Genomic DNA, 20,545 nt, shown 5'->3' on the forward strand with positions numbered 1-20,545 from the left:
GGTAGGCTTCTCAACAGGCGGTGGAGTATAGAACAACGGAGACTCCTCTCGCTCCCCGGTTTGGCAGCCTTTTCCGCAGCAAGTTTCCATAATCGCACATCCCACAGGCGGAACAACCCGATAACATTGCTCAATGCAGAAGAATTGCTGGTCTTCGTTGGAGAGCTTGAGGCATATTCTCGCTCTAATTTCCCGATGTATGCCCAACAAACGCCGGCGCGCTACGTCACTATACTGTTAGGTAATGCTTGGCATATTTTCTGTGTCGTACAGTCGGGCATGGATCGGATCAAGGCAATCGAGCTACTCATGGTGATCCAATGAGTAGCAACGAAAACGTAATCCTGCCTTCTCAAACACATATCGCATGTCAATGATACCGCCAAGATGTAGCAGGTTTCGTGGATGCAAAGGTGATGGACATCACGTCCCTGAGCCTCATATAGTGCTAGATCTGTTCGTAGTTTTAGTGTCATTTGCCATTCTGCATAACGCGAGTGAGCTTATTTCAAGTAAACTATACCAATTACAAAAACCCGTCCTGAAGGTATAAACTAAGGCTTTCTTGTCAAGGCTGCGACATAAAATTTTGCAGATACCTTCAGAGTAGCTTTTAGCACATGTGGTACGACTAGGAGAAAATGAGCTTATTCGCAGAGTCAAGACGCATGCTCAATTACGAAATTGAGCAAGGCCAGACGACAGCAATTTGAACGTATGTGAGCGATACGTTAGGATCATCCGAGGGACAAAGGGCTTATCGGGAAGGTGCCTGTAAAAGTGTCTTCAAAGGCCGTTTGAAGGAAACAATTGTTGCTTGGGATAGTTCAGTAGGTATGCGATGCCATGAAGCGCGTATCCGACGCGTATCAACGCTCTATGCATAGGACTAGGGAATAGCCATTGAAGCCAGGTTGTGTGCAAGCAATCACAGAGAACCGAGTGATCTTGGCGGATGGTGGATGAGCGCGATATCTAAAGCCCTTTGGTTGGCGTGGCTGGGTCTTAGATCTTCATCGCGTCGTGGTATGGTTGAGGATCGGGGCAAGACGTCACGCGGAAACCGATCTGCGGCTTACTCAGCTGGTGGGTCCACCTCGCGAATCTCAAGCCCCTCGCCTCTCTGACCTACTAAGGAGAATTGTTGGCGCCCGTGCGAGATTGATTCTTCTTCAAAATTATGGCAGAAGAAAACGCGCCCACTTCTGATGTCCCAGTCTCTGACAAAGCATTGCGGGAATTAGCCAAGAATGTGGCGAAGAAATTGCCCAACTTCGCAGAGAAAGAGCCGGCAACTGCTCTGAAGTAAGGACACAAAGTCCGTGAGCGTTGCTTTGCCGATACGGAACCCCACTAACATCTGACTAGAGAACTCCATACTATTCTCGCTCCTGTTTTAGAGACTGCAGATTTAGCAGATCTAGAGAACAGCCATCGCGCAGCCGCATCGAATGCTTTGTGTGGAATTATTGAGTATTGTGCGGCTTCCGACAGTGCGTACGCACGGGAGGCGATCCTGGATGACTCGGTATGGATGAGAACCTTCCACATCTACCTCCAGCGCTCTGGAGATGCAAAGGGCAAATCGATGAGGCAGATGCTTTTGGTCCTCACAAGTGTCGTTACCAAAGATCAGAGCCTGCGTGCGAATGAACTTCGGAGAAGAGCTACCTCTTCTTTCCTGGACATCATATGTGAGCGGGAGGATCGCATCAAAGTCAAACCAGCTTTGCAAGGCCTTGCCCATTTCCTACTTCGGGATGTCATTTCCATCACGGAATTGATTGGATTGTTTGATGTGCAGCTAAAGCGGACGTCGGATACAGTCCAGGATACCGTGACTTCGAGGACAGTATTCAAATCTTTCCTTGCGTGGGTTGTCCACCACGACACCGCTCTTTCGGCGGGCCATTTGATCAAGAACTACCTACTTCAGGCCCGGAGTCTTGCAGATTATGACGAAAGAGGCAATGACGGCTCCATATCACCATTCTGGATAGAACCGGTAGTACAGACATTACAAGATTGGCCGGATCGCATTCAGGAGTTCAGAACTCACGTCTTCCCTCATTGCTTTCTACCTAATCTTTCGGAGTACTTGAAGTTTCTCGCATATCTCCATTTTGAGTCACATGTTCCACACGAAAATGCGTTGCCCAGTCAGCTGTATCAAGCTAGCGGTCACACGTCGTCCCTCGGAGAGATGGAAGAGTTCAGAATACTGTTGGCAGCAATCGCCACAGGAAAAGAACTCAACATAGTGAAGGACAATGGTAAGTTCTCACCAACGTGGCGCAAGATTAGTCACTGATCTTCATACCAGATTATAGAGTTCAAAGTGATATCGAGATCCGCGATGGAGCGCTATATCTGCCCGATAACGTCCCTGGTGCCTGGATGGCGGATCCGCATCCTGAAGTCAGACTTGCAGGCATGTTTCTTTGCGTATACTCTACTTCTGTTACGAGAGCTATTAGTGGTGGCATCCTACAGGCTCTCAGGCGCAACCTCTTCCATCTGCATACAGATACGGATGCGAACTTTCGCCGAGAAGTGCATGGCTATACACAGAAGCTCTTCGATCGTCTCAGAGCTAGTACGGCGACTCTTGCAAAGTCAAGATTTAAGGGTGGTGCATCTAGCCAAACACGCCTCCCCTTTCCAAAGACGAGCTCTGGTTCCCATGGTTCGATAGCCCGACATGGGGAACAGGACCCACTCTCTGAGTCTCTGGCTTTCATCGCCTGGTATATCCAGTTCCTTGAGTGGGAGCTACGCCCGACTGCATCTTATCAGTCCCGCATCACTGCATTACGTTCTATCACCATCGTACTGCGCTCTGGGATAGACCCGGGCGTTCCGTTCACCAGTCTTTCCAAATCTGCACAAGGGCAGCTCAACTGGACTCATGAACTCCGGATCGGGAACACGAAACTTTGCCGGTTGCTGCTTGACCTGATTTTAGATCCTTTCGACGATGTCCGTGACGCAGCTGTGTCAGTCTTGCAGCTATGTCTAGTTGCTCTCCCTCGGACTGATCAAGAACGTACCCTGTCGATGATTCCTCGCTTTCTTGCAAGGGCGGAAGCCACAATGCTTCGAACAGGCCGAGCAGATCAAGCAGATGGCGTTGCTCGTGCTTATGGAATGGTCTTTGCTTTGGCCAGCAATGAGTTAAACATTTTCGCTAACTCATACTTTTCTTCGAAACAGAGTTTGTTCGAACATTTAAAAACACAGCTACAGGATACCTTGAACCTGGCCCACGCAGATCTTTCAAAGGCCGTTGACGGTCGACCTGTACATGGCACTTTTGCTGCGCTACGCTATGTAGTCGACCAGCCCGACTTCTACTCTACCATATCCAGCTTACCACCGGAGGCATTTGCCATCTGGAAGAGGTCTCACGGCGAGATTGTAGCAAGTATTGAGAGTCTCTGGTCTTGCGTCTACCACGTCCTGTGTGCAGATGCACCGGAAGGCCATGTCCCCGACGAGTTGGATGACGAGAGCAGTCTAGACACCAAAGAGATTCTAAGCTACTCATGGAGGGGACTGAAGGAGGCCAGGTGATCAAACCCCTGCTATACTCTCGATTTCGCTAACTGCCACAGTATTTTGCTACGAACTGTTATTCTTAAAGCTCCTGTAGGCGATGGGGACGGTGATCTTGTCACCCCGGAGCTTTTTGAAAAGCTGGGCAGACTCTGCTTTACACAGCTACTTGAACTTCGTCACCGCGGTGCATTTTCGACAGTGTCGCAAACATTTGCTGTGTTCTGCCGCCGTTGTGTCACTTCGAATATACCTTTGATACGTGCGCTGCCTGAAATGTGGTACCAGGTTCGTGCACAATCACTTCAGCATGCGTGTTGGAGCTGACGCTCTGTAGGAAACCCTCCGATCTATCCAAGCAAAGTCAGATGCCATTACTAGGAGATCCGCTGGCATACCAGCAGCCATGTCCGCATTACTAGCAGCAGAACCCCAAGTAGGAGGCAAGCTCTTCCCACGAGCCATAAAGGATCTTGTGGCCGAGACTTTGGTGGAAGCGCAGAGTACCAATATCGAGGAAAGCCGTCTTCCTCAAGTGCATGCTCTTAATTGCATCAAGGAGATATTCACAACCTCCAAGCTAAGTGTTGCATCTGAGGCATACATCGGACAAGGTCTCGAGCTTGCTGCTAAAACCTTGAATTCGTCTATGTAAAGACCATAATAGATGACTGAATAGTTCTGGACTGACTCTTTTTAGATGGCCGCTCCGCAACTGTAGTTTGATGCTGTTCAAAGCTCTGATTGAACGATTGCTCGGCAGCGACGAAGCACAGGACTGGAAAGAGCGGGAACGAGCCAGGACTTCGCGCTTCTCCTATGACAACTACCCCAGCCTCGTGAAGATCTTGATAGAGCTGCTTGAGCCAAGTAGTGATGTCAAGATCATGGAGACGCCTGAGGCCGGTAGCTCACCGATGGACCTCCATGGTGCCGAGGGCGTATTTCCTGCCCTCCAGATCTTGCGCCAAGCCCGACCACCGGGAGATCTCACTAAGATTCGGAGCTTGGTGAGAGACTTACTCCCAAGTCCGCATTGGCATATGCGGGACATGGCAGCCAGAACGTATGTATCACTACATACTACAAACGAGCATCACGAGAAGCTCTCTCCCATATTGGACACCGTCCCTAGCGACCATAATGGGCAACACGGAAGACTTCTAGTGGTGATGTATCTGCTGAGGAAATTGTTGCGAGATGAAACCCAATGTAGTAAGTGTCTCAAGAAGCAGTAAGTTGAATGGCCACTTGCTGACTACCTGTAGCCCTACAGCACTTTGCAGCCTTGATGGAGCAGCTTGGACAACATGCAACAAGTTGGTACATGACGAGTGATTGTCCTTTCGTACGAGCCGCCTTTCTTGATGTTGTGAGCATCTGCGGCAAGGCTATGCTCCAGAGGGCAAACACTATCTCGATAGTCGATGCATGGAAAGTCCTCACTACGTCTATAACGATCGGACCCGAGTACGAGATTGGGCCCAGCGACCGCCACGGCGATGCTTTGCTTCGGAAATCTCTTGCACAAGTATACATGATTGATCGTGTAATACTGCGTAACGAATCCCTTCAGATCATGGTTTCAGATGAATATCAGACCATCGGCGATGCACTCATGCTCCTCGCAAACGCAGACCCGGATACCTGCCTGGAGGCACTGGAAATACTAGACACTATACTGCAGATGAAAGTGTCTCACGATCTGACTGTTCCGCTCTCTCTAGTCTTAGCACATATCCACCGTGTGGTTTTGAAAGCCACGGATCCAGAAGTGATCTCAAAGTCGCAAGCCGTGCTAGCCGATGCTCTTGCGAACAACAACCTGAAGAGTGAATTCTTCAGCCTAGTCACAGAAGACCAGACCATGATCACTCTACACAAGCTGCGAGTACAGTGTATCCAAGGCCCACCATCGAACATGCAAAGCGCTGTACATCTGTTAGGTTCCTTCCTCGATCACTCATACCACACGTACCCATGTCGCCGTACCGAGATCCTAGCAGCCATTGCGCGGTACATCCGCCTTCTACGCATGACAATTGTCGACACAAACCCCTTCGATACGCGTTTCGCTGCTATACAGTCGCTTTCCACATTAGAATCGGTCTTCACCTTGGCTCCGAGTGAAAAAGCGACAGGTTCACTGGTCCTAGGTCTGGCTATCGTCCTCTACGATCTCCTCAACGATGATGATGACGAAATTCGCGATCTGGCTGCCTCCACAACGGGTTCATTCTTGCGTTTACAAGGTAAAGACACCTTCAAGGATACGGTGCCGATATCGACGACGCACCAGCTTGCAGCCTACCTGATCACTGTGTTCTCGACATCGCCGTACTTAGCTACAGAAGCGATACGGCGTCTGACAAATACACACTCGCCCACACTCCCCTTCTATATACCCTTTGCCGAAACCTTTGCTCAGGAGAGGGAAGAAGATACGTCGCTCTTTGCGCAAGAGAAGCAGAATCTGTACAAGGACGATACCCTAGATACGATTCTTTGGTCTCGTATTCTCTGCTCCTTATCTTCTTCAGCTACCCCTGAGTGCCTACGCATTGGCTTGACTACCTGGGTACTAGATGGCCTGACCACACTTATGCAGACGGCGGAGAAAGAAGGTGACGGTGCACTAGGATGGAGTACAAAAGCTGAGGTTTTCGCACTAGGAATGCGGATTTTCTGTGCGAGCGAGGTAGTGATGATGTGGGGCGGTGAGGAGAAAGGAGAGGTGGTGAAGATGCTGAGTAGATTTGCAGAAGTGGGCACTAAGCAAGGTATCCACGGCTTGTGGATTGAGAGGGTTCAGGGGTTGTTAAGCAGAGAAGTGAAGAGGATGCTGAGAAGAGCCAAGGCAGGCTTACTGGAGATTGGATTCTGAGTCAGCAAACTGTGGTTGGTGATTCAACACGCCAAGTCAGACAAGAAAAGTGTTATTTTATCGAAGAAGAACCTATGAATATCCACAAAGACAAACCCGTCAGAGACAAGCACAAAAAGAATAGTACTCTATCGCCGATAGAACACATTAACAGCACTTTCCCCCACGCTCTTACTTACGCTTCCGTACTTCGCATGCCAAGCAAAGAAATAAAGCAACGCAGCAAGTGGCTGTCCAACTAAGCAAAAGCTCATCCAAAAGATCATGTTACCCGCAACCTTGCCTTGGATGCACTTGACCTTTTGAATTACGTCGGTAAGTGCGATAAGCGGGATTTGGAACATCATGCCAGCAAATGCAACACCAATAACGTTGTGGGTGGGAACGCCGACAAGAAGTTCGTGTAGGATACCCGAGAAGAGAAAGACGAGAATCTGGGCTACTGCGGGAGGCACACCGCGACCAACAAGGGGCGAGTAGATGTGGCGACGCATAAAGTTTGTTACGGGCTTATTCCAAGTCGTCCAGTAGGTACGGATGGAAGACACGTTCCACCAGTCGCCGTAGAACTCTCGGTCACCGAAACGCATTACTTCTGCGAGGGCGTTGAGGGCGGATTGGAAGAGGGCGAAGAAGCCACAGAGCCAGCAGAAGACACTGATGGTGGATAGCTTCATGACGCGTTCGGCAATGGATGTGAAATTCAAGGTAAGGATCTTGTCGAGCGAGTTCTGTAGCAGGGGCACAGCGTATTGGGCAGATGCGATCCAAATGACAATGCTAAGACCTGTGAGCTCGGCGAGGCGCTTGAGGACGAAGTCCCAGCGAATCTTATCGGTTCGAGGATAGACGGGTTGGTAGACAAGGGTCGGTGCCCACCAGAAGTAGCATAGGTTCTTCATGTTGATGTTTTGCGGGTATGGACATGCTTTGTATAGTTCCGGTAAGGGATCGGCTTGCTTGGGGTGCAGGTAGGCATGGCGAAGATCGCGGTTTGTAAGCGCGTACGAAGCGCACTTGAGGAAGACGATGACGGCGTGAAATTCGCAGAGCGTGCCAATGCCGGGGTGGTATATGTCGTAATAGACGTACTTGGTCGCAATATAGAGGTTTGCGACTGCGTTGATGCTATGGAAGAAGGCTACGATGTACCATGTTGAGTTGAAGCTGCGAAGTGCAGCGGCGTATTTGGCGGGCGTGTCTTGGTCACGTTCGTGCGATATACGGGCGTAGGCTCGGTTGGCCTGCCAGGCCGCGGCAAGTTCGATGAGGTAGGTTACGAAGAGGTGCGCAGGGACGAGGAGGTATAGGAGCAACCCGGTGATGACGTCGGAGCGACGGTAGTCGTGACATGATAGGCAGATGAGGACACCATACTTCTGCAGGTTCACAATCATCAATCGCAGGTTGGAGACAACTGTGCTCGTTAGCCATTTGCGGCTATCCTCGGTAGTAAGGAGTGCATACTAAGAACCAGGATCATAAGATTCCTGAAGCCGACGAAGCTGGGAACCTTATCTGCATCTTGGCTGAGACACGAGGTACGGGAAGACGAGTGCGTTGCAAAGACATGACGGTATTTGGTGTCACGAGCACGCTTGGTCGTGCCGTTGGTCGTGGCATTGGCTTTGGGTTCGCTGGTCGCCTTTCCGCGGTACAAGGGGGAACTGGCCTGCTGCATGTCGAGAGCAGAGGAGGCTGCCATTTGGGTAAGAGTCGCCATGGTCGAGAGTTGAGACGGATTGGGAAGTGGGTGCAGGTTACCCCAGAGCGCAATGGCTCATGCGGAAGCAATTAAAGATGTCAGGGTGGAAGCGAGGAGTAGGAGTGATGCTCGTATGCGGCGATTGAGACGACGGAAACAGGCTCACTTGGCCGTGGCTCTCGGCGGAAGCGATGGATTTGTACTCGGGATAAGCGCGCCATGACCGAGGGTTTTGGCAGCAATGGCGACAGAGTTATCAGCGCATTTCTGGATTCTGTTGGGAGTCTGGTGAGCGGGGATCTGCACGGTGATGCACGCCGACCCATCTTAGGCCGTGGCGTGTGAATGTGGCTGATGATGCGAACACTGTGGCTTTGACGCTAGGCCGAGCTATCGCGGAGGTTCAACGCGACAAAGGACGCGCTGCACTGTACGTCAACCTTGGGCATCGCCATCGACCACGCCCACGCCGGTCCTTCCATGCTGGTCGAGTAAGAGTAGTACACGGCAACAACAGCCGCCATGGAGCGTGAATACCATCGCCCAGACTTTGAGGGAGGGCTGCGACCTCGACCGAAGCGTGAGTACATCTGTTCAGATGCCAGCATCTGACGCTGACTATATAATCCACAGGAGCCGTGACCGACTATGGCTCAACGACTGTGCAATGGTTGCGCAATCGGCGCCCGCGATACAAGAATGCTCCCATGGCCGAGATGGAACGGCCAAGTGCAAGTTATATTGTCGACATGCAGCCTCCAGCAGCACGCGTCGCCAGCGCAGCCGAGTCGATACCAGCCAAAGCCGTGCATTCTTCCCTGAACAAGGTCAAACACCCCATAAATGTGGTCAAATGGACCCCAGAAGGTCGGCGACTGCTCACCGGCTCAACCAGCGGCGAGTTCACTCTGTGGAACGGAATGGGCTTCAACTTCGAAACTATCATGCAGGCTCACGAGGCTGCAATTCGAGCTGTCGAATACACATCCACCGACGACTGGCTCTTATCAGCAGATCAGACAGGCGTCGTCAAGTACTGGCAGACAAACTTCAACAACGTCAAAGAGATACAGGCGCACACGGAAGCGGTACGAGGGCTCTCCATCGCACCCACAGACACCAAGTTCGTGACATGCGCCGATGACACCACATTGAAGATCTGGGATTTTGCGTCGAGCACAGAAGAGTCGACGTTGACGGGACATGGATGGGAAGTCAAGTCGGTTGACTGGCATCCGCACAAGGGACTGCTAGTATCAGGGTCAAAGGATCACCAAGTCAAGTTCTGGGATCCGCGGACAGGGCGCTGTCTTACGACGCTTCATGGACATAAAAACCCAATATCAAAAACCATGTTCGAGCCCGTCCAAGGAAACATGCTAGCAACATGCGCCCGTGATCACACAGCCCGCATCTTTGATCTTCGAATGATGCGCGATGTCTTGCTGCTGAAGGGACACGAGAAGGACATTATTACAATGGCCTGGCACCCGATGCACAAGAACCTGCTGTCCACCGGTGGTGTCGATGGCAGCATACACCACTATCTCCTCGACGAGCAAAACCCTCCTGCTGGTGTCGCACCGTCGATATCGCCTTACGACGCTGCCGATTCACAAAACGCGCCCTCGCAAACTATATACCCCGCACATAGCCTGCAATACGCCCACGACTTCACAGTCTGGACAATGGATTGGCATCCACTGGGCCACATCCTTGCATCCGGTTCCAACGACAGGGTCACGCGTTTCTGGACACGTCCACGGCCAGGCGACACAAACTACATCAACGACCGCTACCATATTGGCCAAGCTGCGGCAGAGGCACAAGGTACGTTTGACCGTGGCCAGGGCAGGCGGCAGAAGATGGAAGAAGAAGAGCAGGAAGCCGAGGACGAAGCCGAAGGCTTGGTCGACCAGAAGATGCCGTCAAAGAACCCCGCTGGTGGTTTCCTGCCTCCTGGTCTCTCATTACCAGGACTCAATGCAGCGCCAGACGGTACATCCAGTTCTCTACCCGGTATTGGCGGGGCAAATCATCCTCCAGTACCCCCTCCACCAGGTAACATGCCATTCCCACCGCCAAACGGAGGGGGCCCGCCTATGCCTCCTCTCAATGGTATGGACCCCTCTCGCCTTGCACAACTTATCGCGTCGGGCTCCTTACCGCCACCTCCCATACCTCACGGTCACGGTCCTCCACCGCCAAACGCTAACGGTCCTCCTCCACCCTTTCCACCAAACTTTCCCGGCTTCCCACAAGGCATGCCACCTGGTATGCCACCTTTTCCCCCAGGCATGCCACCTCCAGGCTTCCCAGGCTTCCCTCCTCCGCCTGGTGGTATGGCCGCTCCGCCACCAGGATGGCCAGGCCCTCCTCCACCACCACAACAGCAACAAGGAGGACCGATGAGTGTAGGCGCAGATGGTATTAGGAGAAGAGCGCCGTTGCCGGATCAGCAAGATGCTTTGAAAGCAGAGATGAATCAGGGCCGATACAGGAAAGCGAGGTAGATTTTTGTCATGGGTTGTTGGCATAGAGATGTACGATCAAGTTACGTTGAAAGCCAATGAGCGTTGGCGTTACGACATGGTACGGGACTCCAGCAAGAAAAGGCGTAATAATAGTATCCTTTCAATCGTCAACAATACCCAAATCTGTTTGTACAAGTTGAGACTACTATTACACTGCCTACAGATCCTCCGATAATCCAGCATCGTCCATGTCCTTGATGAATTCCACCTTAGCCACGTCTTTCAGCTCCATGTCCCCCTTCACCATCTTCTCTCCATGATTCCACAATTCGTCTATGAAAGCAGGAACAAATGTCCCCGGACCTTTAACATCTTCCCTCTGCGACGCAGTCTCCGCCGCGATCTCGTAGTGCAACAGTCCTGCCACAGCAGCAAGCAGCTTATCTTCACGATATGCTGCCAGATAGGCAGATAACGTTGTACCCAGTGTGCATCCACTCCCTGTAATCCTCCCCAGATACTCATGCCCATTGCTCACAGCATAAGTCCTTGTACCATCCGAAACAACATCAGTAACGCCAGTCATAAGAACAACGCACCGCTCCCTAGCCGCAAGGCTCGAAACAATGCTCGCTCTTTGCTTTACAGAGAAGAGTGAAGCACCAGAGTCAACACCACGCTGCTGACTGGAGTTATCAAGCTGATACCCACTGGCACGCGCCACAGCGAGGATCTCACTTTCGTTTCCCTTGATCAAGTCGAAGTAACCAGCACCCATTAGCTTGGCTAGAGCGTCTCTTCGTATGCTCGTTGCCCCTGCGCCTACAGGGTCAAGAACAATGGGTCCACCAGCGGCATTGTAAGCAGTGATCGCTGCTTGGTAGTTTGCTAGTCCTTCGGGGGTCACGGTACCCATGTTTACGACTAATGCGCCGCCTAATTTAGACAAATCCGCAGCTTCAGCGCTATAGTTACTCATGATGGGGCTAGCACCTATAGACAGAGCGACGTTTGCGGCGAAGTTTTGGACAACAAGGTTGGTCATGTTGTGGGAGAGAGGGTTCATTTCTTTGACTTTCTTTGTCGCGGAAATGGCGGTTTTGAGGACAGAGATTATTTCATCGGCGGGCTTTTCGTGGTAGAAATTTGGAAGTGAGGATTGAGGAGCGAATGGTGGAGGCGTCTTGAGGAGGTGGACGAGGTGTGAGGATGCAGCTCTAGGGTCTTGAGCACCTATTATCGCGGATACTACTGCGACGCCATCGATCGTTTTGGGACGGGCGTTGGCGGTTGTTGGGGCTAGAAGTTGGTGTGTAATGCGTTGGGTGTTGGAAGCGTTGACACCACCGATGCATACTGTCCTGATATTCTTCTCAGCGTCGTTGCCCTGGTCGAGATATCGCAAGATCCTTCTGATCCCAGTAATCCCGATGATGTCTTTGGTGTTCTTCTTGGTGTTTGTGGCATACAATGTGCCGATTCCTAGGTAGTCTGCGCCCAGCTCGACGGCTATACGTGCTTCTTCGATAGACGAGACTGTTGCGCCGATGATTTTGTCTTTTCCTAGAAGGCGGCGTACTTCGCGAACATTCATGTCATCTTGACCCACGTGAACACCCTCACAGCCTACTGCGAGAGCAACGTCCACACGGTCGTTGATGAGAAGCGGGATATTGTGTGCTTTGCATTTTTCGTGGAGCTTTTTTGCTGTAGAGATGAGGATGCCAGTGTCTGAGGTTTTGTCTCTATATTGGACGATCGTTACACCTGAAGTTCTGAATCAACATGGTTGCACATTAATGGATGTGCTGGACATGTAACATGGAAATGCAACCGGGGCAGTATGTGACTAACCTCCAAGTAATGCCTGCTCAACTACATCAATCAGATCTCTTGAGCCCAGAATGGCTTCTGTAGAGTCTGTCACGAGATACAGGGAGTAGTCTACCTTTTGCTCAGCCATTATTGCAAGTGGACGCACGACTGGTGTGGAATACTCGATCTTGTCCATTAATGCTGGAAATCTTTGAGAAAAGCCGCTATGGCTGATGACGCAATCTAGGTGCGGCTCGCCAAAGACTTTGATTCGGTTCGCGGGAAATTAGTAGCGAATGTAGACGTGTTAAGCGACAGCCTTACGTATAGCTTACAGAACGCAGCTTGTTTGACGGTGATTGCTCGGCGGCGGCGTTCAACTCTCTGCCCCACGTTGTCAGATCTAACATGGCAAGTGGTGTTCGGTGAACTGCGGGGCAATTCAAGGTTGGTACAGGACACATAATAATCGTGTAAACATGTCGTTTGTCAGCCATACATGGGTACCGCCTTCCTTCCCAAGGTTGTCGCGCCGTGTTCATGGCAGGCACAATTACCACAGTAAAACCACCATGTTGCAGAAGTCCGTGTATGATCACCTTCTGTCAAAGGCATCCAAGCGGGGGCACTGAACCAGTGCTGTGCAACAGTGATGCATCCCTGCCCGCTGTGGTGAACCGACCATGCAGCAACTTCCTGCAACAACCGTTTGATGTTCCGTTGTTTGTGTGGACCAGAAAACTCTTTGTCTGTCGCCAATGGCCCAAACTGACAGTGCGAGCCACCTCAGGACTCGGCCGCCTGGTTTCACAGTCCAAGTGCTGAAAGCTCTGTGCAATCGCGTGAACAGCCAAAAGACAAGTAAGTGACTGACTCAGGGCGGGGCTTCTGGAGGCGTTTGGTAGAACGGCCTTCACTAGTGTGGCTCGGCAAGTTCGAAAAACTAAGCGTAAGTCGGACCCCATATATCTTCCATCCACCACCCGCGGTTCGCACACACTCAACCTTCGCACAACGCAAAATCCATCAGTCGCCCTCGTCCAAACCAGTGACTGCCACTGGCAACAGCACACACAAGTCTGCCCCACACGCCAAACAGCCTGCTCGTCGCCAACCCGCGACCTGCCTAAACCGCCACTCTCGCCATCAGGCCACAAGCACAAACCGCACCTCAGAGTCGCCAACGACAACAGGAGTATATGTATTCGCGCCAAAGCTACTCCTTCCGAGTCGAACCTCCCCCCAAACTGCAAAAATTTCGCTGTATGCGGATACCAAGCAGTATCATCCACCAAACCAACGGCTAATCCACTGCCCCTCTTGACCTTGAGTCGCACACACACAACCCACACATACTAGAGACTGCTCCTGCGCATGTCTCTTTCGGCCCTCGTCAACATACCTGATCCGACCTCGTTCGCCCGCCCGCCGCATAATCACTAAATCAACCTCGTCAACCAGACCCCCCGCACCACCGTCACCATGGCTACCGTCAACATTCGCCGCGATGTCACCGACCCCTTCTACCGCTACAAGATGGAGCGCATCCAGTCCAAGATCGAAGGCAAGGGTAACGGCATCAAGACCGTCATTGTCAACCTGAGCAGCGTGGCTCAGTCTCTCGCCCGCCCCCCTGCTCACGTCATCAAGTACTTTGGTTTCGAACTCGGAGCTCAGACCAACACGAGCCCCAACGATGACCGTTGGATCATCAACGGTGCCCATGATGCCAGCAAGCTCCAGGACTACCTTGATGGCTTCATCTCAAAGTTCGTCCTCTGCAAGAAGTGCAAGAACCCCGAGACCGATGTCCATATCAAGGACGGCAACATCACGCTTGACTGCAAGGCTTGTGGAAAGATCTCCGACGTTGACCCCCGCTTGAAGCTTAGCTCCTTCATCCTGAAGAACGAACCCAAGAAGGGCAAGAAGGACAAGTCCAGTAAAAAGGCCGAGCGTCGTGCTCGCAAAGAGGCTGAAGCCCGTGGTGAGGCTACCTCGCCCGATGGCGGCAGCCCCGGTGACAGCGCCGATGACAACGGCGACGATGGCGACCTGGCACTCGAGGCCGGCAGCGATGACGAACTCACCCGCCAGATCAACGAGGGCGCCAAGGAGATCGAAGATGAGGACGCCAAGGAGGTTGAGTGGTCCATCGACACCTCTGAGGCGGCCATTAGGGCTCGTGCCCAGGATCTGCCCGACGATCTCAAGCGTGCTCTTGTCATTGAGGATGATGAGGAGGGCGGCTCGAGCTACGACGTCTTCGGCAAGTGGATCATCGACACTGGTGCCGAGAAGGGTGGTGTTGAGAACCTTGACAACGTCGACATCTATATCAAGGCCAAGGAGCTCGGCATCGAGGAGAAGCACCGTACTCTCACTGTCATTCCCCAGACACTCTTCACTGAGAAGATTGTTAAGCAGATGGATGGTCGCGCCCCTATGCTCAAGAAGATGATCACTTCGGATAAGCACGAGAAGGCTTTCCTCGGTGGTATCGAGCGCTTTGTCGGCAACGACAAGCCTGAGCTCATTCCTCAGGTCTCTGCTATCCTGCTCAAGGTGTACGAGAACGATCTTGTCTCGGAGGATCAGCTCAAAGCCTGGTGCTCCAAGGCAAGCAAGAAGTATGTCGACCTCAAGGTCAGCAAGTCTGTCCGCAAATCGGCCGAGCAGTTCAAGGACTGGCTGGAGAACGAGGATAGCGAGGATGAGGACTCTGAGTAGGATCCCGACTGCAGGGACACGTGGATGGTAAAAGTACGCGAAATGTCCGACTGTTGACTGTCTTTACCTTTTGTCTTGCTTGTCTTGTTTACTTTGTCACGGACGACGTGTAGGTAGCTCTACTCACGTCTGTAACACTTGTTTGGGCCAGTCCAGACGATGGTCTTGTATCCTTCTCTCCTCTCTAGTTAGCCTATAAAAAACCTTGCTTTTGCACCGCCTTGCTTCTGTTACCTGCATTGCTATGCCTGTGCCCCACTACCGTTCGCCGTTGTTAGTCCCCTTATACCAGGTGCCTGGGCCCACCACTATCGTGCATGCCGGGAAGTTTCTGCATGCATAAACGCGGTGAGGGCGTTGACAGTGTAGGAACATTCCCATACCTATACTTTGTGCTAGTGAATTCTGAACGCCCCCACGTTGCGACTAATGCTCGGCAAAACCATGCACTTTGACCACGCGGTCGTTTCTGCCGTCCACTTATCATCACTCATCTCAGCCTCTCCTCCTCTTGACATGGACGATAACGCAGGAAAAAGCATTCTCGGGGCTCGCCTAGCCCTAGCCTTCGCGCATCGACATGTTCTCGCACCGTCGATCTCCACAAGGACACATTAGTCTCCGAAGCTTAACCCCACCCAGGCAAGAACAAGCGGAGCTCCCATGCTCTAGACGATAGGCCAAGCACACTTTTTTCACGACTGCGCATGGTGGCCGGAGCGCGAGACGCGACTGGCGAGATAGAACGAGTGCGGCCGTCTCTGTTTATAATGTGGCGGACCCCCACCTCGAACGTGCTTTGCAACCTTTCGCGGCGCAACGATTGTACGGACTGTACACCACCGTGAGCGACTTCTGGAGTTTTGCGCTCACGTTGAATGCGAAAAGCTCCAACAACCCACCATTTAGTTATACGGCTTTTTTCGATAAGCTTCTGATAGCTACATCAAGCCTTCCGGTTCAGGCGTCCCTTCCGCATACTCCAGGATCAACAACAACGCGAAGACCATGAATCCAATTCAAGCTTACCCCGCAGAAGGCGTCGTCGTCCAAGATGCGCATCACGAACATTATGCGCCCGAGACAACCAACAATAAAACCGGTGCTGGCACATATGTGACATCTGAAAATGAGTTGCATAATGATGCGCCTGGGAACGAAGTCCTGGAGCGTGATGCACAGACTAAGGGACGTTGGTTCCAGTACCTCAAGACGAAGCAATTCTGGATCACTTTAGTGTTGGGGCAGGGTATGTGATGAATATAAATCTTTCAAATGGACGACGTTTAAACTGACGAAGTATCTTAGTCCTCGCTCTCTGCATCACCGGTACCAACACATTGTCGTCTCTCCTCGCCGAAGAGGGTACATCAATCCCGGCATTCCAATCCTTCTTCAACTACGTCCTGCTTAATATAATCTACACATCGTACACCCTTTACAAGTACGGTTTCAAAGAATGGGGCCGTCTTGTTATCAAAGATGGCTGGAGGTTCTTCATCCTCGCTTTTATGGATGTAGAGGGCAACTATTTTATTGTATTAGCATACCGCTACGTAAGTTCTTCGATTGTCATTTTCAGGTCGCTCGGCGCTGTGCTAACAAACAACTAGACAACCATCCTTAGCGCCCAACTGATCAACTTTTGGGCGATCGCCGTTGTCGTAATTATCTCCTTCTTCTTCCTCAAGGTTCGCTACCACTACACGCAAATCTTCGGCATCCTTCTGTGCATCGGCGGTTTAGGTGTAATCTTCGGATCCGACCACATCACGGGTACCAACAACTTTGGCGCTACAGATCAAGTAAAGGGCGATTTGTTTGCGCTGCTCGGCGCTACTTTTTACGGTTTGTCCAACGTTTTTGAGGAGTGGCTAGTCTCTGAGAGACCACTATATGAAGTCGTTGGTCAACTGGCCTTCTGGGGCATGTTCATCAACGGTACGCAAGCTGGTATCTTTGATCGCGCTGCTTTCCGCAGTGCAGTTTGGAATGCAAAGGTTGGTGGTTATCTCACGGGGTACACACTCATCCTTTCGCTGTTCTACTCACTTGCACCGGTTCTCTTCCGTCTCAGCTCCGCTGCTTTCTTCAACATTTCCCTGCTTACCGGAAGCTTCTGGGGTGTAGCGATCGGTGTCAAGGTGTTTGGACTGAACATTCACTGGATGTACCCTATCGCTTTTGTTCTCATCATCATCGGTCAGGTCATCTACTTCCTGAGACAGAGTCTGGTGGGTGAGGCGTTGAAGCCGTGGTTGGGCAAGGATCAGGAGAGGGGACATGCTGGAGTAGGAACCGCTAAGAAGAGAGTTGTTAGACCCGATGCTATTGTCTGAGGGTAAATATTACCACCCCAGAGCTGAAGGGATGATGCCCGGCTTTGTTTAGATGCATGATGAAGTATACGGCTTATGGAACATGCAGTATTGCAAGCTTCTTCATGGATATTCTTGAGGCCGACAGCCTTCTTATGACAGCGGAGCCTATTTTTTACAAGTCCAGCAATGTGCCTATTCTTCGCTCTGAAGCTTCGAAGACCCCAAGCTTAGCCTCGAGGGCAAGGGAGAGGTAGACATCTGCCTCAATCCAGAATACACGTGTCGCAAAATTCCCCCAAGTAGCCCAACACGTAGTGTACACGACAGCAATGCTAAAGCCGACAATGCCTGCGTTCAGGCTTGGTGTTGCAGACATCCAACCCTTCTCCAAAGCGATAGAGATGAGGTATACCGTTGCGAGTCCTTGAGGCACAAAAAAAACCATGGTCATACACGTCCAATCATCAATAGCTAGACAAGGGGGTGCGGCGTAGCCGATGGCGCCTGTAATGATCCAACAAGCTAGGTTGCCTATGAATGCAAGAAGTGCGATACCAGGAGTCGAAGGGTGTAGAGAGTGGGAATCGTAGCGCCTTGAACGTACGGCACCGTCATCTGCTTTTCCAGTAATCGGAGAGTCGGCGATTTTGATTTGGCTCATGGTGGCGGTAGGAGAAGACAATGTCGTTCTACAGAGCTGGGCTTTTTATTCATCTTTATAGTGATTTCTTGTGCGTTACCGGATTCATATTGGCTGAGCGTTTAGAGGTAAGACAAGCGCCATGTAATGCCGCGCCACATGTGGGTTCGGAACGGATCTCTCGGAACACTGTCGAATCAATGACATTACTTTCTAATTCATCTGAGCCTTTAGCTTGGCTGGGCGGTCATATGTGTATGCTAGGGAAGGTGTTTTGTGGACGGATATATGGTGTTTGTTATGGTAGAACAACTAGTGAAGCTCTTAGTATTCGTCATTAGCCTGTCTTGGCCGAGCGCCACTTATCACCAGCCACGTTTCGACCTTCGCTCCCACCATGAACCAAGTTTCCTACCTTGATCTCGAACAAAAGCTCATCACTCCCTATCCGAATTATCCGTTAGCCTGAAACCTGTTTTCTTCTATCGAACATGTCTTCGCGCGGTCTCCCTGACGTGTTGATGCAGAAAGTCGACGACTATGTCGATTCGCTGGCACCCCAGATCCAGCCCCGCATCGCCTCCGAACTTGAGACCTTCCAACAAAAGACCATCGACAGTCTCGAGACGCAAGTCATAGACGCGTTCAGATCACTGTTCAACAAAGACAGGCCGTCCTCATCAGATGGCAGCCGCTCTGGTCCCTGGAATCTCAATGACGCAGCACCTGATTCTTATGGTGGCCAGTCACTGCCCTTTGCGGATGAGATTTCCAAATTGACTCGAAGCTTCGGACAGATCTCTGATGAAGCGAATGGAGATTTGCGCGACATTTTTAATCTTACTTCTGGAAATAGAGGCGGTGTAGAGCAGTCTCGATCTGTAGATGGAGATTTTGCATCTGGAGCTAGAGGGTTCCTTTCTTCAGCACTCAATGTTGTTCAAGATCATTTCGATGACGAGAGAGGATCAAAAGATGGCCAGTCCTTTGAGATTGGGGGACTACTCGGGATGATCAGTAGCACGATCAAAGATGCATCACAAAATCCCGAAGAGAAGGCGAGGCTCATCAGTCCAGAGATCAAGCAAACAGTAGGCGACAAGCTACGCGAGCAGCATGCACCCCTCGCTGAACAATTCACCCGGATAGCTCTGGATCACATCAAGCGCTGGCTTCGTGGAAACACAAGCACACGCGACCTTGGCGACGGCGCCAAGGCTGAGATTGCTGAACAAGTAGGTGACCTAGTAAAGGGCCTTGGAAACTTATTCGGAAGCAAAAAGAGCAGCCAGGAAGAATCTTCCAGAGGCTTTGATGGCTCTAGCCGGGATGGCGAGAGTGGCAGTGGAAGCGGCTTCTCTCGAGTCATCAGCGACAAGCTCAGCACCGGTCTCGCAAAGGTTCACCGAGAGGTCCGCCTGGAATTTCGCAAGATCCTCGGACAAATTGAGAAGCAACTATTTGAACTGCTACCTGATCAATTCCAACGGCCACTAGAAAAGATACTTGGTGGTAATCCGTTCGATTCACAGCTAGACCGCGATGCGTCAGGCAATGCTGACCGCGGCTTTGGCGATGACATCAAGTCCAAGTTGCTCGGCAAGATTCGTGCTTTAGTTCAGAAGGTTCAGGAGACATTGCGAGAGAGCATCTTAGGTGTAGTCAATGGTGGACACCGCAAGTTTGAGCGCCAAAGCTGGGTCTTTGTGCAGGGTATGGTGGAACAGAAGGTCCAGAGATATCTACCTGACGTTAAGATCAATGTTCCGGACGATATCGGAAACGAAAATGTGAGTGTCGGATCACCGACTGCGAACACGCAGATGGGAGGATACCAGCCTCCACCACAGCCACCCCAAGGCGACCATCGTCCTGGCCCTCCCCAAGGTGGTTATGGTGAACAAGGGCACGCGCCGCAAGGATACGACAACCCACCGCAGTACCAGAACTACAATCAATACCGAGAGGAGCCGAGACAGGAATACCAAGATCACCGGGCCCCACAATACCCACCACCTCAAGACTATCGATCTGAGCATCACGCACCGTCTCATCAAGACTATGCACCTCAACAGTATCAGCAATCTCAGAACTATCGACCTGAGCATCATGCAACCCCTCCACAGGGCTATGACAGCCAAGGCCCTCCAACCTATCGGTCTGAGCAGTACCCACCGCCCCAACAAGGCTATCAACAGCAAAGCTATCCTCCACAGAATCAACAAGACTTTCCTCATCTGGAGTATCGCGACGGCGAGTACCGTAGGCCGAATTATTAGATTACTCATGATGACACGAGTGCACTAGAACATGGTGCTTGTCAGACGTGCAGGGTCCAGCTGGAGCTTCGATCAGCTTGTGCCTTCTTCGATTTTACTGTCATCCTACGATTAGATAGCATTGGATAATGCAGTCGTCGAC

At 51.5% G+C, this 20,545-nt stretch overlaps 8 protein-coding genes across 8 annotated transcripts; 5 read left to right on the forward strand and 3 right to left on the reverse strand.

Moving 5' to 3' along the window:
- Positions 1-1,180: 1,180 nt before the first annotated feature.
- GT037_004509 (uncharacterized protein) lies at positions 1,181-6,439 on the forward strand (the record flags this gene model as incomplete). The annotated part of the gene is made up of 7 exons (XM_038929556.1): positions 1,181-1,305; positions 1,369-2,273; positions 2,324-3,569; positions 3,615-3,843; positions 3,893-4,206; positions 4,256-4,770; positions 4,824-6,439. 7 exons carry the CDS (start codon positions 1,181-1,183, stop codon positions 6,437-6,439), a joined length of 4,950 nt encoding a protein of 1,649 aa, XP_038787828.1.
- A 128-nt stretch (positions 6,440-6,567) lies between these two features.
- GT037_004510 (sterol o-acyltransferase 2) lies at positions 6,568-8,162 on the reverse strand (the record flags this gene model as incomplete). The annotated part of the gene is made up of 2 exons (XM_038929557.1): positions 6,568-7,856; positions 7,907-8,162. The coding sequence occupies 2 exons, from the start codon at positions 8,160-8,162 to the stop codon at positions 6,568-6,570; spliced, it is 1,545 nt and encodes a 514-aa protein (XP_038787829.1).
- Positions 8,163-8,666: 504 nt separating this feature from the next.
- Positions 8,667-10,657, forward strand: GT037_004511 (wd40 repeat-like protein; the record flags this gene model as incomplete). The annotated part of the gene is made up of 2 exons (XM_038929558.1): positions 8,667-8,724; positions 8,778-10,657. The coding sequence occupies 2 exons, from the start codon at positions 8,667-8,669 to the stop codon at positions 10,655-10,657; spliced, it is 1,938 nt and encodes a 645-aa protein (XP_038787830.1).
- Positions 10,658-10,835: 178 nt separating this feature from the next.
- On the reverse strand, positions 10,836-12,581 carry GT037_004512 (tmp-teni-domain-containing protein; the record flags this gene model as incomplete). Its single annotated transcript, XM_038929559.1, has 2 exons — positions 10,836-12,385; positions 12,473-12,581. 2 exons carry the CDS (start codon positions 12,579-12,581, stop codon positions 10,836-10,838), a joined length of 1,659 nt encoding a protein of 552 aa, XP_038787831.1.
- A 1,334-nt stretch (positions 12,582-13,915) lies between these two features.
- GT037_004513 (eukaryotic translation initiation factor 5) lies at positions 13,916-15,163 on the forward strand (the record flags this gene model as incomplete). The annotated part of the gene is made up of 1 exon (XM_038929560.1): positions 13,916-15,163. One exon carries the CDS (start codon positions 13,916-13,918, stop codon positions 15,161-15,163), a length of 1,248 nt encoding a protein of 415 aa, XP_038787832.1.
- Positions 15,164-16,171: 1,008 nt separating this feature from the next.
- On the forward strand, positions 16,172-17,502 carry GT037_004514 (duf-domain-containing protein; the record flags this gene model as incomplete). Its single annotated transcript, XM_038929561.1, has 3 exons — positions 16,172-16,412; positions 16,472-16,719; positions 16,777-17,502. The coding sequence occupies 3 exons, from the start codon at positions 16,172-16,174 to the stop codon at positions 17,500-17,502; spliced, it is 1,215 nt and encodes a 404-aa protein (XP_038787833.1).
- Positions 17,503-17,656: 154 nt separating this feature from the next.
- On the reverse strand, positions 17,657-18,145 carry GT037_004515 (uncharacterized protein; the record flags this gene model as incomplete). Its single annotated transcript, XM_038929562.1, has 1 exon — positions 17,657-18,145. The coding sequence occupies one exon, from the start codon at positions 18,143-18,145 to the stop codon at positions 17,657-17,659; it is 489 nt and encodes a 162-aa protein (XP_038787834.1).
- A 470-nt stretch (positions 18,146-18,615) lies between these two features.
- On the forward strand, positions 18,616-20,403 carry GT037_004516 (uncharacterized protein; the record flags this gene model as incomplete). The annotated part of the gene is made up of 1 exon (XM_038929563.1): positions 18,616-20,403. The coding sequence occupies one exon, from the start codon at positions 18,616-18,618 to the stop codon at positions 20,401-20,403; it is 1,788 nt and encodes a 595-aa protein (XP_038787835.1).
- Between the last annotated feature and the right edge of the window lie 142 nt (positions 20,404-20,545).

Source organism: Alternaria burnsii (genome assembly GCF_013036055.1).
Source record: "Alternaria burnsii strain CBS107.38 chromosome Unknown 698, whole genome shotgun sequence".
Lineage (NCBI taxonomy): Eukaryota > Fungi > Ascomycota > Dothideomycetes > Pleosporales > Pleosporaceae > Alternaria > Alternaria burnsii.